General features: G+C 41.9%; 1 protein-coding gene across 3 annotated transcripts in view; it reads left to right on the forward strand.

Moving 5' to 3' along the window:
• The window catches only part of NFATC2 (nuclear factor of activated T cells 2), a 91,324-nt gene extending 80,189 nt beyond the window's left edge, over positions 1-11,135 (forward strand). For all 3 annotated transcript variants that reach the window (XM_065645490.1, XM_065645491.1, XM_065645489.1), the window contains exon 10: positions 10,654-11,135. In XM_065645490.1, the coding sequence (XP_065501562.1) occupies positions 10,654-10,709 (56 nt within the window). In that variant the 3' untranslated portion in view covers positions 10,710-11,135. The remainder of the gene's footprint in view (positions 1-10,653) is intronic.
• The last annotated feature ends 3,520 nt before the right edge of the window (positions 11,136-14,655 follow it).

Raw genomic sequence — 14,655 nt, forward strand, 5'->3', positions numbered from 1 at the left:
GGTGGTTGTTCCTGTGTCTTGATCTGGAATTGGGATGGGAGGTCTGCAAATAATTGAGGGCTAATTTCTGAACAAATGTAGGTTATTGCTATTGTGGTAAGGTTGGGAATTGCCCAACCTCAATAGCACTGGCTGAACTTCAGCTAAAGTTAGTCGCCTCAACAGCTATTGAACATCGAGGAGCTCAGTTCCATTTCTGGTAATTTCTACCTCCTCTCCTCTGCTCCTCTCCTTCTTTTTTTTTTTTTTTTTCCTAGAGCAAAAGTTTTCTTGTTGGTGCCATTGACTCAGATTGAAAGTTTGAAGTGTTTGGATGGTACATACACCTTTTTCTTATTCTCTCAAACTATTTACTGTCAGACGTTCCTGGCCTTCTTGAGGTGAAATGCAAAGTCAATTACAGCATCTGCACTCCTTTTTTCTAGTTATAGGTGTCTCTTATAATTAGCTCTCTCTTTCGGTTCATAATGATCCCTGATTCATACGTATACTCCATAGTATTACGTAGTATTTTTATTATTACATTATCTTATGTTAGAAACCCATGCACAGATGAGAACTTCATTGTGGCAGATGCTGTGTTGACTCCAAAGGAGAAAAAGAAGCAGTTTCTGCCTCAAAGAACTTACAGTCAAAGTGCAAAATAAAAGCAAACGGATGTGGACAGACACGCAGTATCTTGTATGTGGCACCTCCTTGACATTGTTATATGTGAATTGTAACACTCTGTCAATAACCACTTAAATATTTAATGGTCTGGATTCTTTCCAGCCAACTTGGGACTCGTCGCTGTTAGGTTCGGTGCTCAGCTGTCCTGGACTCCCATTGCCAAGAGCCGCCGACCTCTGTCTCCTGCAGAGGCAGGTCCTGATAGCAGGGCTCCTGAAACGGCTCCTAAAACAGCGCTCGCCGTTCAGTGCCTGACGCAAAGCGGGGAAGAATCTGGCCCAAACATTCGTTTGCTGAGGGATGTGGAGTCATGATAGAAAAATAATCTGTGCGCAAAAGTGATTTCATGTGTTCCCATGCTCGGTGTTTTTCATTAGGAACAGTGTGCCTACTGCCCATAATCCTCTTTAAAATAAGGCACATAAGAAACATATGCCTTCTTTGCGCTGGCTGTTCCGAAGTTGTTTGTGAAAGCAGAGTAATTGCAAGCAGAAGGTTATTTGCATGCCTGTTCTGGAGGAGAGCTTGGTTTGTCTGGCAAAATTGTTCCTAGGCCACTTGTGCATCTTCCCTGTTACCTTGGGACAGTGATTTTCTGCTGGCTGTTTTCCTCTGAGAACCGGGCTCAAAATTCGGTTCAGACATGTTGGGAGGGAAACCTGGTTTGCTGGAGAGGCCCAAGTTCTGCAAGAATCCACAAGCCCTCCAGCAGGGATGCTCGCAAAGTTGAGACACAGCAGAAGATAAGATGCCAGGGAATTAGAGCCAGTAAATAGTTTTGTGGATTACTAGACATAAGCGCTAGTGCTCAAGGGAAGAAAATAGATTACATTATTGACTGTTCATCCCCTGCAAAACTGCCTAAAGGGAAGGGTAATATGGTTTGTTTCCCTTCATTAAATATTTGTTAAATGGTTTGTTTCCCCTGAATTAAATATTTGTTCTTGTAGTTCCTTTGTGACAGAAATAAAAAAGCAGCAGCATCGCCTATTCTTGGTACTTTCAGCCAATCCTGAGCATGCTGCAACTGTTCTTCAGTTCCTACCCCCCCAATTATTTCCTGTAAAAAATTACTTTCTCCTATCCATTCTCTTTGCTCTCTTTGTTTTTGAAGCACTTCACTCAATGACTCATATCGCCTCTTAGTAAATAGGTTAAGTCTCGGAGAGTGACGAAACTGCAAACTGACCTGTGAACAAATAGTGCTATCGTTTGTGTGCTTTTCCTGCCAGCAGTTACTATTTTAGAGGCATTGCGGTATTTATTACCAATTTCATTAGCTTTTAAACCGTGAGGTGCAAGCTACTGTAGGAAAAAATCATCACCAACCTCCTTTGATTTTGCTGATTTTGATCTAAAAGAAATGGCGCTGCTTATCTCAGCAGTGATGTAGCAAATTCATAAGGTCCAAACCACACACACAAAAATAGATCCGAGCACAGTTCGCCCTTATGCTTTGCAGCAGCAGTAGCTGCTGCAGAGTTAGATCAAGAGTTAGGAGGGACAAAATGAAGACTCTTGCCTTGTGTTTCTTAAGCTTCAGTCCATCAGCTTAATGCTTCTGTACTGGTTTAGCCAACTACTGTGGCTTAAGAAAATGAACTCCATCCGCTGCTGATTACAAGTTTTTGTATATTTATTTATGATGTGCGTATTCTACTTGGAATATTCTATTTGGTCTCATTGCATGTTAACTAAAACTAAATACAAACTTCATCTTTTCTCAGTAACTCGGTAACTATCAACTCGAGAGAGCCAACTGCATGACTCAAACACGTGTCCCTTCCCTCACAGTTTCAGCCAAAATTATCTGGCATCAGAGTACTGCAGAATGAAAGTCATATCTAAATATATGTGAGCAGAAAGAAAGTCAGTTAAAAAAAGACTTTGTTATGGAAAGCTACTACAAACCAAATCCACGGTGGCCTGGAGTTCCTCATCACACCCAGGCTGATCTAGTTTTCCCCTTTCAAGGTACGCTTCCCAAAGCGCCTGCCGGCACTCGTGGAACTGCACAGAGCTGTCGCATCTTGTTGCAGTCCCTACCACTACCCCTTACGTGTAGTGACTAAACAGACTTACAGCGTTTATGTAGTAAATAAATAGGAGACTTATCATCCTCTTAGCAAATTTAATAATACACCCCGGGTTGATGGGGTGCCTCTTCCCATTGTATTAATGAAGTGAATAAGATGCAATTCATCTAAATTAGGGTTTTTTTACACCGAGGGGACTGACCCTGCAGATGAGCTGCAGGGGGTTCCCGCAGTGACACGCTGGAGCCCAGCGGGGCAGGAGGGCCGGGGCACGACATTGTGCCCGAAGGGGCAATTTCCAGGCTGCCAGCTGATGCCGATTCTTCCTCCAGTCAACGTGTAGGCAGGGTTTGCACCTATCTTAGAATCTGCTGCTAAAAATTGATGACTAAATACTGAAATCCATCCAGCAAACAGGAAATCACACTCTGTAGCAAAAATTGCTCTTTCTCTTGCTGTTCCAGTCAACAATTGGGGATGAAAAAGCTCGTGCATGTGTGTCCTGCAAATATCACGTAATCCCACTTTCCTGGTTCGTGGAGAAGGTACCTAGAAAACACATTGAATCTGAATAGATTCAAATGGAACCTGCTTAGCTTAGAATTCCTCCATTCATCTCACTTTAGGGCAACATTTGGCACCTGTTTCTCAAGGAGAATGTGTCGTTTGTAAGCAATATAATTCTCCCACATACTGTGTGCATTTCAGATTTCAGTCCTCGTGCTACGGGGCCCCAATAAACTGGTCTTCCAGGGAATTAAACAACCAGTTAACACCCAGTTCTTTTCTTAACCGATTAACTGTGTGAAAGTCCTCTGGCCGTGGAAGTGTAATGATTTTTTTACTAATCACTTACAGTTTCAGGTGCAACTTATTACTGATTTACAAGATTGTAACCATTCGTGTAACAAGCTGAAGTGAAGCATGGCAAAATAGGACAGGCATCCAACAGCTCCATTCACGGCAGGTAGCACAGGGAGAGCAGCACAGGTTTCACATCATCTCCCCTGCTGCAAACTCTGTTTTCCTGCCTTTGCAACTGGTCATCTTGCTTTGCATCACTGCGGAGAACTTGGCTGGAGGGAAATGCAGGTTAACAACCTCTGTCTGAGGATAATGCGTGAATAAAGAAAAGCAAAGGGTTGCTTGTCTAAAAGAAATTATTCCGGCTACCAGCTGTCTGGGGATACCAGCCCCAGACCTGCTGCACAGTCAGTGGGGAGAACATCTGTGCAGCTTCTCCCAAGTGGTGCCCCCGTGTCTCCCAAACAAGGCATCCCCAGGGCTGAGGGATGCTCCTCAGGCTCCTGACTTTAGATGCTGTACAGCAAAGTCACTGTCTTTGAAGAACTCTCCTGTGTTGGCCCCATTTCCTGATAGAAACACTTAGGACCTAATTTTTAGAGGCATTGACTACTCCAACGTTGACTGACATTTTTTGGTTCAAAGGTTTTAGGTTGGTAACTGAAGTTGTTGCCTATTAGGATTTTTAGAGTGTCTAAGAGAACTCAGCACCTCATGGCTTTGGTAGTTTGCGATCTGAACTGCCTAAGGACTTTAAAAGATCCCCGAAGGGCAGGGGTGTCAAACTCATTTTCACTGGGGGCCGCATCAGCCTTGCGGTTGCCTTCAATGGGCTGAATGTAATTTTAGGACTGTATAAAGTAGGAGTAGTTACATTTACAGGGACTTTTGAAAATGATTGCTCTCTGCTACGCCCTCACACTTGGTATAGGCTCATTCTGTGCAGGTCATCATCAACTCAGGCTTTTTTCTGTTAGCTAGGAATGCATTATTTAAGTTCCTTGAGTGTGACCTTCAGAGTTTTTTTCTGCGTTTTTCAGACCAAAGCAAACTTGTAGTAAATCTGCTCCTTCAGGGATACTTTGGACTTGGCCAGGGCGATATGGCAAGATGACGATATAGCAGAGCTCCAGTCTCTGGAGTCCCGCTGTCCAGTCTTCTGCTTTAACCACTAAATCACCCTTTTCCCTGAGCTTTAATGCGGTTGTTTTGTGGTGACAGGCTGTTGGTCTTTTCTGGAACTCTACTGACAATAATAAAAGTACTTGGAAAATCCTTAGAATTTCTGCAGCAGTGTCAGAGACAGATTTGTATTTTGAGTATTTCCTTCTTAATAGTTTTGATGTATAGCGCATTTAGGACACTGAGGGCTTTTTTAGCAGAAATGCTATCTTTATTTTCTGCTCTTTTCTAACAGGCACACCCAGCTTCCTGTTAAAGATTTTGAGTAGGATAGTATCGTAAATACTGATTGTTTCATTTTTGCACCTCACTCTGGAACTAGATTGAAATATAAGGGAAGGATATTTAAATGTCGTGAGTGAAATTCAGATCCTGTGAATCACGAGGAGTTTAGATATTGATTTTAGCTGGGACAGGCTTTAGCCAAAAATATGCATTTTACTTAGATTCTGTTTTCCATCAGATATCTATATTATGATGTTAAATTCATGGAAAGATGCCGATGGGATTTGAGTCTATTGAAACTATTACAGCAAAAATGCCGCTTAATTTGAGATCAGTAACTTCTTCCAAAGTTTGCTTATTTAATGGAGATGACCTGATTGCTGTTGGTCTGGATGGCTTTGAAGAGGTTTTTAATTTACACAGACTACGTAGATTGCAAACAGGACATGGAAGAAAAGTTGTAGGGTGCATCTATTGGCATTATTTCAATAAGGAGTAAAACCTCTTTTTTGACTTGTAATTAAAGCTTTACAGCTAAGAAACCCTTAGTAGTTCTATGTCCCCATTTAAAAAAAAAAGAGCGCGCCTTTCATTGCTGTTGATTTATAAACCTTCCCCCACCCCCTCAGCCCCGGTATTTTTCCCCAACACATTTTGTTGGGTTTGGGCTCCTTGTGCCCGATACACCTAAGTTTGTATTTACCAGTCAATTAGTTGCTCTGCTTGTGTGTGCAAAAGCTGATTTTCCAGGATGCAGAATATAAAATAGGCTGTGTACTGAGTGGTAGGTTCCAGTGTATGATACGTGGCTGCACTGTCTTAGGGAGCCAAGTAAAATATTTCTTTTCTATATATAGTCACCTGAAATCCAGCAGCAAAGACACTCCTGAATCTTGCACTCAAAACTAACTTAGTTTTTAAGAAACACTTTTTCCTCCTTAATATTGTAATTTTAAAAAATATTTCCATGGTTTTGCAGAAGTGCCAAATGTTTTCTTGATGAATTCAAAAGAAATACAAAAAGACAGAAAAAAAAGAAACCATTTAAAGTATTGCCATTTTATAAGAAAAAAAAATCACCTTATTTGTGTTTGAAGCAAAGACTGTAACTTTCATAATTTCTTTGCACATATCTTTCCTGTTCTTTACAATTAAGGCAAAGTCTAATTTACACGGCCACCGTGGTTAGATCTCTTATTTAAAAGGGACTGACTTTTGATCTGGCATAAATGTGTCATGTTTTATTTGGGCCACTAAGATGATAATATAACTGAATTTTGCAAAAGGCAGCGACTAGTCCTTGACCTGACTTACAAGACGCAGGGACCTCCTGTGCCTCTGAAGTCTCAGATCAAATTATCAGCATTTTGCATATGTTTTGTGATCAATTTAGGAGTGTAATTTTTTGCATATTATTTTTAGATAAAATAAGTTGAGAAAAGGGGGAAAAAGGTAAAATCTAGTGCTGGATCTGAGCAAACAGAAAGGTCAGTGGTTAAGTTCTGCCTTATGTACTGTATCTGCTGAAATGTTCTTTTAATAAATTAAACCACAAAATGAAAGAGTAGCTGAAAACTGTAACATTTGGCCTTGCAACATAGGTCAAAGGTTCCCTTTTTTTCTCAAAAATGGTTTTGCAAATCTTTTTCAGAGCTGATAGATACACACCTTAGCTGGATACAAAACATTATATGAAAAAGAATGACTGTGATCTTTGATCCAAGCAATCAAAAAGAAAGGTAATTGGTATTTTTCTGCCTTTTCTCCAGCTGTGTGTTTCTCTTAACCTTTATTTACTTATTTTTTTCAATGAAAAAGTCATGCCCCTTTTTACTTGGCTTAGAGGGTTTAAAAGCTTATTTAATTTTTTTTTTTTTTTTTTTTCCATTCCTTTTCTTCCCCACTTGTGTACCACAAAGCTGTCCTGCAGCAGCTGGGGCCCGGTGGGCAGGGAAGGAGCGATGGGGCTGTGCATGCTGGGCAGCAGCCAGGGCCGTGCTTTGCCTGGTCCCCTTGGGAGGCCACACTGAAAATTCAGGGTTCGACTTTCCTCCCCAGTCCCTCTGATGCCATCGGTTCCTCCCTGTGTGTCTAGTGTTCGCTTTGCATGTGAAACGCCTCTTGGCCGCATTGGCGGAGCAGATGTGGAAGGTGCAGGATCCCTGCCCGGCGCATATTCTGGAGATATACATGGAATAACACGAGTAAAGTTGTTATTCTGATGCGCGTGTGAATGTCTGTGCACACGTGCATGTGAGTGTGTGTGCGTGTATAGAACCAATTACGAGGAGCCTGACTTGCTGCCAGCTAAAATTGGAGGCGGTTTTCTGTCTCTGGACTACTAGTTGAAGCTTGGTATTTAATACAACCCACTATCATCCCGCAAGTGAATACGCTCCAGATTTCTATCTGAGCGGATGTGAATTAGAGTCTTAATGTCTTTGAGGACTGGAGCCTGAGAGACTGACTCCAACCCATCAAAGCCAAGTGATTAGAAGAACGCAGACATTCTCCCGTGATTTCAGCTGCCTTGGGGATCTCCAGGCACTGGGCGTGCTGTAATATCGTACAACAGCAGTAACCAACGGAGGATGTGCTGAAGGGGTTCAGGCCTAACTGGGCATTTCCTTGGTCTGGACAGCTGATGTCAGCTGTAATTTCAGTATCTTATTTTATTATTTAATCTTTCATTATCCTCATGGCCCCATTTAATCAGTTCTCTCTCATTAAATGGATCAATAGCAGTGTGCTCCAGAGCTGCCACATGTTACGCACCTTAAGTAACAATGTTTTATTTATTAATCACATAATCTCTTTTTCCTTTCCCCTAGAAATGAGCAAATAATGAGAACCGATACTTGAGATGCATTTTAACCGTGCTACCAAAAAAAGATAGGTGGGAGTTCAGAATAGCAAGCTCAGCACATGATCTCAGCTTCCTCTGAAGTTTAGATATGTCTCAGTTTGCTGATTTTAATTAAGCTACTGTTGAAACCCCAGTCACTGAGATTACACCTGGACCTGGATCCATGTGCTCCCAAATCTGGAGCAGATCACCAAAGGTGTGTGATTTCACTAGACTCAGTCTAGAAGTCACTCCAAGCTGGGAGAGAGATAATTGCCCTGGGATCCATATATATTTTCATTAGATCGAGGGGCTTTGGTTGCAAATTAGTACTCTTTGTGCTGGGACAATCATTGACTTGCACATCCTCCCCTTAGAGCTCCCAGACTAGATTTGCCCAGCCTAAACGACACCTAACTCCCCTTGCCACATGGATTTAGGTGAAACTCAGGCTGACCGCAGGATGTTCAGGCCAACGGGATCTCCCTCGTTGTTCAAACACTTACAACAAAACTCCGATTTGCCACCTGCAAGAGGCTGCACAGAGAGGACCGAGCTGCGCCTGAGCAGAGCCCTGCAGCCCGTCTCTGGGCTTAACGTTTCACACCGTTCCCCTGCAGCTTTGCAGCTCTTTTCAGACTGTAGTCCCCCCTATAACCTCAGCCCACAAAACCCACTGCTGAGCTCCCATGCGGCACACAGGAGGGAAAGTGAAGTTTGCGGGCTGGGTAAGCCCTTCACCACACTGTCCAACCTGCGCGGAGCCGGAGAGCCGAGGCCCGCGCGCTGGCCGGGCTCCCGGCCTGCGGGGGCTGCACCGTGGACTGGGAAACAGGACAAACAATGGACCCCTCGAAAGCCTGTAGGTTTAGGAAACTCAATTATCTGCTCATTTTTCACTTAATAATTAACCCTTCCTAGATGAAGACGACTGTTGGCTCTGATATTTCCACAGGCGGCGGCTTTATTAAATGAAAGGAAACTCACACGTGGTACTCCGGCTGCTCAAACAAGCGCGTTGATAAATAAATCGGCCTGCAGTCTCAGCCCACTTGTTTTTAGAAAGGAAATGGCCCTGCGAGAGTGGGTGCCCACTTCTTTTACCTCACCGCTATTTTTAGCTGAGGCTGTGAAAAATTTCCATCGAAGACCTGCTGCCCTCATTTCCTGGGCAGAGCAAACAGGAAGCTCTTTGAGCTCAGGGAGGTTTTTTTGCCTCAAAGTGGACCAACCTCACCTCCCGCTGGTTGCTTGCTTGCACTGCAGAGCAGCAACGCACCAAACGCCCCACAGATGTGCTTGATTTGCAAGAATTCACCCAAAAGGCTGGGAGAAGGTTGGTGGCAGGTAGGAGGTTGGGCAAGGGGGAGAGGACGGGAGTTCTGCTGTCAGCCGTGCTGGTTTTCGCCCATGTTCTGTCCGAGGGGCGCCAGCCTGGGTGAAATCAGGCATTTCCTGGCTGGAATTAGAAAGAGCGAAACTCTGGGCTGTTAACGGTGGGATTTTTGAGCACGGAGGGATGGAGCCTTGTGTGGCGCCGGGGTCCCCTCCGCAGGATTTGCTGGGGCTGGCTCCCTGCTCCCCCCGGGCACCTGTGCCACGCGGCGGGCAGCCCACCACAGCAGACATCCGTGCAGGAACAACACGGAACTTCGCAAAAAACATCCATTTCACCTTCTCACAGATAAATTCCGTTGCGTGTAGAGTGGAGGGAGCTTTCAAGCTACTAGTCGTAACTACTAAAAATTAATACATGTTCCCCTTGTGAGACAATAAGAGATCGGGCACTTTTTTTTTTTTTTTTTTTTTTTAGTTGTTGGGAAGTGGTGAAATAACATGTTAATTCAATTTTTTTTCATAAACATTTGTTAGAAATTGGCCTAAATATAGGGGAATCTTACAGCTGCATACCTGAGGATTAATCAGTCTTGGGTGAGGGTCTGAAACCTTAGAACATTTGGTCTTTTGGTTTTAAGGCAAATTTGTCAAAGTAGATGAACAGTTTCCGAACCGTGGACCCCCCCTTGGTGAATACAGCGCCAAGGAGCTGCATGTGAAATGGAGCCCCAAAACAGGCAGTTCTGGAGTTTTGCACCCAAATGCTCATACTTTAGGTCTCTCTTAATGGAAGTGCAGCCCAGAGAGAGAATTGTTGTTCCAGGAGGTACCAAAGGGTGCTTCAGGCAAATAAGTGTGAAAGGTAGACAGGAGCGAATGGCCGTTGTGTATAACATGTAGTATTGTCCTGATTTTTTAAACAGAACCAAGTTTTTCAGTGTCCTCTCTTGAGCTTTATGAAGAAGCCTGTCCCAGCCTTCTAGAGTATCCCAGTGGTACACGGAAGTTTGCTTATGCCACAATCTACAAACTGTAACAAAAATGTAGAGCAAATAGAGTCTACAGTGAGATTTAAAAAAAAAAAAAAGCCAACACTTTTTCCCTTGAATTGCAATCTCTCTGTTTTCAGCACTGTCCACTACATTTCGTCCAAATCCGGCCTTTCTCTTTCCAAAATATTCTTATTTCAGCCTAATGAAAATGTTAAAATGCTCAGATACTTACAGATTTTTGTTTGGTTTTAACCTGGGTATCATGTGTCATGTACGTGAGGGATGTAGCATGTACTGGACCCAGGGTACCACTTGCCAGCTGTGTTTTTACGGTACCTGAAGCGTGCTGAGCACAGTGTAAACCCCCTCTCTCCGCTCCTTCCCCTTTGCCTTTCAAAAATATGTAGTCTGGACAATGAGGCTAAAAGTTTCAAGTTTTAATAAAATTATGTTATGAATACACAGGGTACACTTTCAGCTTAACAGCAAACTGCCCAAGGATTGCTTTTACTTCTCGTGATTTTGAAAGTGCTCTAACGTTTCTTCCTCTTTTATTTCACAGTTAACGAAATTATCAGGAAGGAATTTTCTGGACTCCCTGCCAGAAACCAGACATAGAAGAAGAGATTTGTGAGACAACTTTTACCAAATCCTTCCATAACTGACCTCTTAGATCCTTCCAGTGCCCCTGCAACCTCCTGCTTCCTTAACTGTTCATCTCAAGGCACCAGTTCAATGCACGGAACAATGTATTGGCATCAAGCTGACAGCCTTGACTAAGCAACTCGCCACCTCTCTCTGTAAACATCGAGAAGGACACCCTTCCTTTCGTCCAAAGATCGTATTGTTCTCATATAACAGAGCATCTGTCTGAGGAAACTCTTCAAGCCTGCTGCAAAATATCTGTCTATGTATCGATCCATCTTAGTAATAAGGGAGAAGTGAGATGTCACTCCTGAACACCGCACAAAGCAAGGGAGGTTATATATTAGCGCTTATTTGGGTGGGGTGGGAAACGGGGGAAGAAAGAGTAATATATTCCATAAAAGAATAACGACATTTTGCGGTTCACTAACAATGACTTGCCCTCCAGGTCTCAAAGCCCTTTCGAGAAATTTTATTGTTGTAGGAAACTGAGGCAACCCAAGCTTGCTCGGCCTTTATCCGACCTGGGACCAAAAGCCATCTGTTCTGCCTCTGAGCACTGTGGTCAGTATTTCAAACAGTAGATGTCAGCTGAATCCAGGAGTTTTCTTCATTTTTCTTGTCAGACTGCAAAGGAATTTGAAGGAGAAGGATGCTCACAGAGAACCAGTGAAAAGAGCAATTCAGCAGTTGTAGCACCTGTCCCAAGGTAAAATAAACCCAGGTAAAACAGATATTAATATATAGGAGTCAGAGTAAATCCAAAGATTTTTTTATGGTTGATCCTTATTAATGTTTAGTCAGTGTATGAATACATCTTAGATATTTTCTCTCTTTAAAATTGTTGCTGTTTCTTTTCATATAGAACCTGCTATTGGCTCATAACTTATCTCATTTAGCAGCTCTAACATTTAACCACGCAAGCTGCAGAGAAAAATAATTGCATCTGACAGAAACCATATGTTCCAGCAAAAGTATACACTTACTTATATTCGCCTTGTCTCTTTAGCTTTGCAAAGCTGCCAGCAATTTCTGGAAAGGTTAGATTTTCATGTGTGTTAGTGTGTTTGTTATGTTTTGCTTCATGTGTTAGAATATACTGTACTGACACAGGCTTATCGTGATAAGAGATAACCGCTGCCATCTGCAGTTGTACAGCTAGCAAGTTTATAACATTTTGGTTACTGCTACCACGGTGTAATAAAAAGGCATTATGAGTGGATAATCAATGTACAGTAAAAGATAGCCGTAGTATTGTAGGAAATACGTAGTAATCTTTCCTGGTTTTGTAAGTGAGAAACACTTGCATTTTGAAGAGCGCAAAGCCTGAGCTCTAGTGTAGAACACACAGTGAATCTGTCCTGTTCTCGGGCATTTCACAGTAAACTTTGCTGAATATCAATGTATCCACACGCTCACAGCAGGAACTAGGTTATATGAATAAAGCAGAGCGGCTGCATAAACCCACTGACGGAAAACAAAACAAAACCCCCAAATAACTGACAGAAACTTTTTTCTTGCTGGATTTTAAATAGAGTATCGAAGATGACCATGAACTTCTTTTCAAATCTGTAGGCGCACTGATGTAATCTAAAAATCTTGTTCTTATTTGGTGATTGTCCATAGCAACTGCTTGTCAATAGTCCTCTGTGTGCAGATGAGCAGCTGATCTCCAAGTCAGAGCTCTGCTCTCCAGCTCCACCAGCGACCTTCTGCAAGGAGCCACTGCAGCGTGCGTGGGTGTGATGCGCACTGAGGTTTATTTTTCTTTTTCTGCCACTGTCCCCCATTGATCCTTTAAGCATCTTTCTCCCCTTTTCACTATAAGGCATAAACGTGTATAGCAGACGAGAAAAGCAGGGACTCACCGGAAAGGCTTTTCAGCATCCAAAGGGACCCAGGTAGGCAAAGCCCTGAGCTCCTGCAATCTTCCATCGAAGCGTCTTTGCAGGACGCACCCACGAAACACGTGCTCTTTTACTGAGCACTGAGATTTCCACTGCTCTTCGCTGGTCCTTTGGATACTTTGCTATAGTGAGGGGAAGAGGAATATATTTATATATTTTTTTTTTAACAGTTTTACAAGTGCTTTACTTGTGTTCGCAATAGCTGTATTGCTTCCTCATTTTTAATGCATAGTTATTAATCTGTGTGTGTGTAGGTGCATATACATATATTTATATAATATAACCACACATGTTTAGCTATATGTGGATATATTATATACTTATTATTATATGTGACCCCCCCCCCCCACCCCCCATCACAAACTTGGGTCGCGATCCTGTTAGTGGCTCCGGTCAGCCAGACGTACACGGGCTCATGAAACCAGCTACTGGATCGAGGGTTCATAAGATGTATATAATATAGACTGCATTTTAGTGTTTTTATTTACAGCTACACGAGCTCAGGCTGTGCTTCTCTGTCTGCTTTTACATGCAACTGTTAGTTAAATAATACAGCTTTAACCAACTTTATATTTATTACCAGAGAAAGGGAGTATCCTCAGACATAGCGTTGCGCGTTGTTGTTTCTTTTTAAAAAGAAAACCGATATGTTAAAATTATATAGCTAGGCTGAAGAACTTAAAAATATACAGTACTAAATTATTTCCTGTTCTTGCTGAGCGGTGTTTTTCCAGTATTAATTTTTTTTACTTAACACATCTTGCTTGCTGTAGAAGCATTAGCTTAGCCTTGGAAGAGTTAATACCGTTTTGTGAGTAATTTGTTCTCACTTTATCTGGAAGATAGCCATATTTGCACATGAGGAAATTCTGTCTTTCCTCAGTTGTCTGAATGTTTCACCACAGTGCCTTCCTGCCATTGTACCAAAGGCCTCCAAATAGATTGTCTACAGGGTGAACAACTCTAATGCATTTTCCATCAAAGTTATACCATGCGAAGTACATGGGGCTCGTTGGAACTCAGAGTTCATCTCGTTTATTTTTGTGTGTGTGTCCGTGTGCATTTTTTTTTTAAACTTCCATTTTTCCATCCAAGCTTCGGCTGCAAATACAGGATGAGCTTCAATAAACTTCTGCATCAAATATACAAATATGTAGACTAAAATCATCATTCATGATATGTAAACAGTCTGAGAGTGGAATGGGAGCAGACAGATATCAGGAAGATTTTTCTTTGGCAGTTATGAGTGTTGGAAGTGCAGTTTGCCAGGAGAGTAATTGCTCGTGAAGATACTTGCAAGGAAGTGTGAAGTCTTGTTTTTTTGTTTTTCTCCATGAGAATGAGCAAAATGTAGGATCTGAACAAGAGCGACAGAATGAAAGTGTCTAATGTATGTGTTTTTATTGGTAGAAAGGATGTAGAAGAGCCATGGGTTTTGCACTTGCTTTATTTGTATCCATGTAAATATGTATCACTTCCATTCTTCTTGTAGGAATATGGCATTTTCTGAATGTAGAATATTTCCAAAACCAGCACTATGTTATTCTCTATTGTATAAAATGCTGCTGCTTAATAACATATCTAAAACAGTTCTCAAATTAGCTAGCATGTTTTTAAAGTATATTTTGTAATCCATATCTTTACAAAAAAGTGTCTATGCTTTTTGTGTGACCAAATATGCAACACCTTTTGGATTAAGGGTAGTATTTATAAAGGATCAATTTTCATTTTCTAAGTGTATTAATTTTTCTATGCAATTGTTGTTGAACTGTTATTGTCCAAAAAAAAAAAAAAGTATTTGATACTTTTTCTGAAGACTTCAAAGACAGCTTTAAACACTTCAGAAATGTGTTTCTAAATATTTCAATCTGACTTTTTCCCCAGCATTTCTTTCCAAATTGCTACTTAATAGGGAACAATTATCTGCCAGATGGGATTCAAGAAAATTACTCTTTTAATTTCAAATCTTAAATTGATTGAGATCTTCATAAATTTTGCAATGCTTTTAAAAA

Source organism: Caloenas nicobarica, chromosome 15, assembly GCF_036013445.1.
Source record: "Caloenas nicobarica isolate bCalNic1 chromosome 15, bCalNic1.hap1, whole genome shotgun sequence".
NCBI lineage: Eukaryota > Metazoa > Chordata > Aves > Columbiformes > Columbidae > Caloenas > Caloenas nicobarica.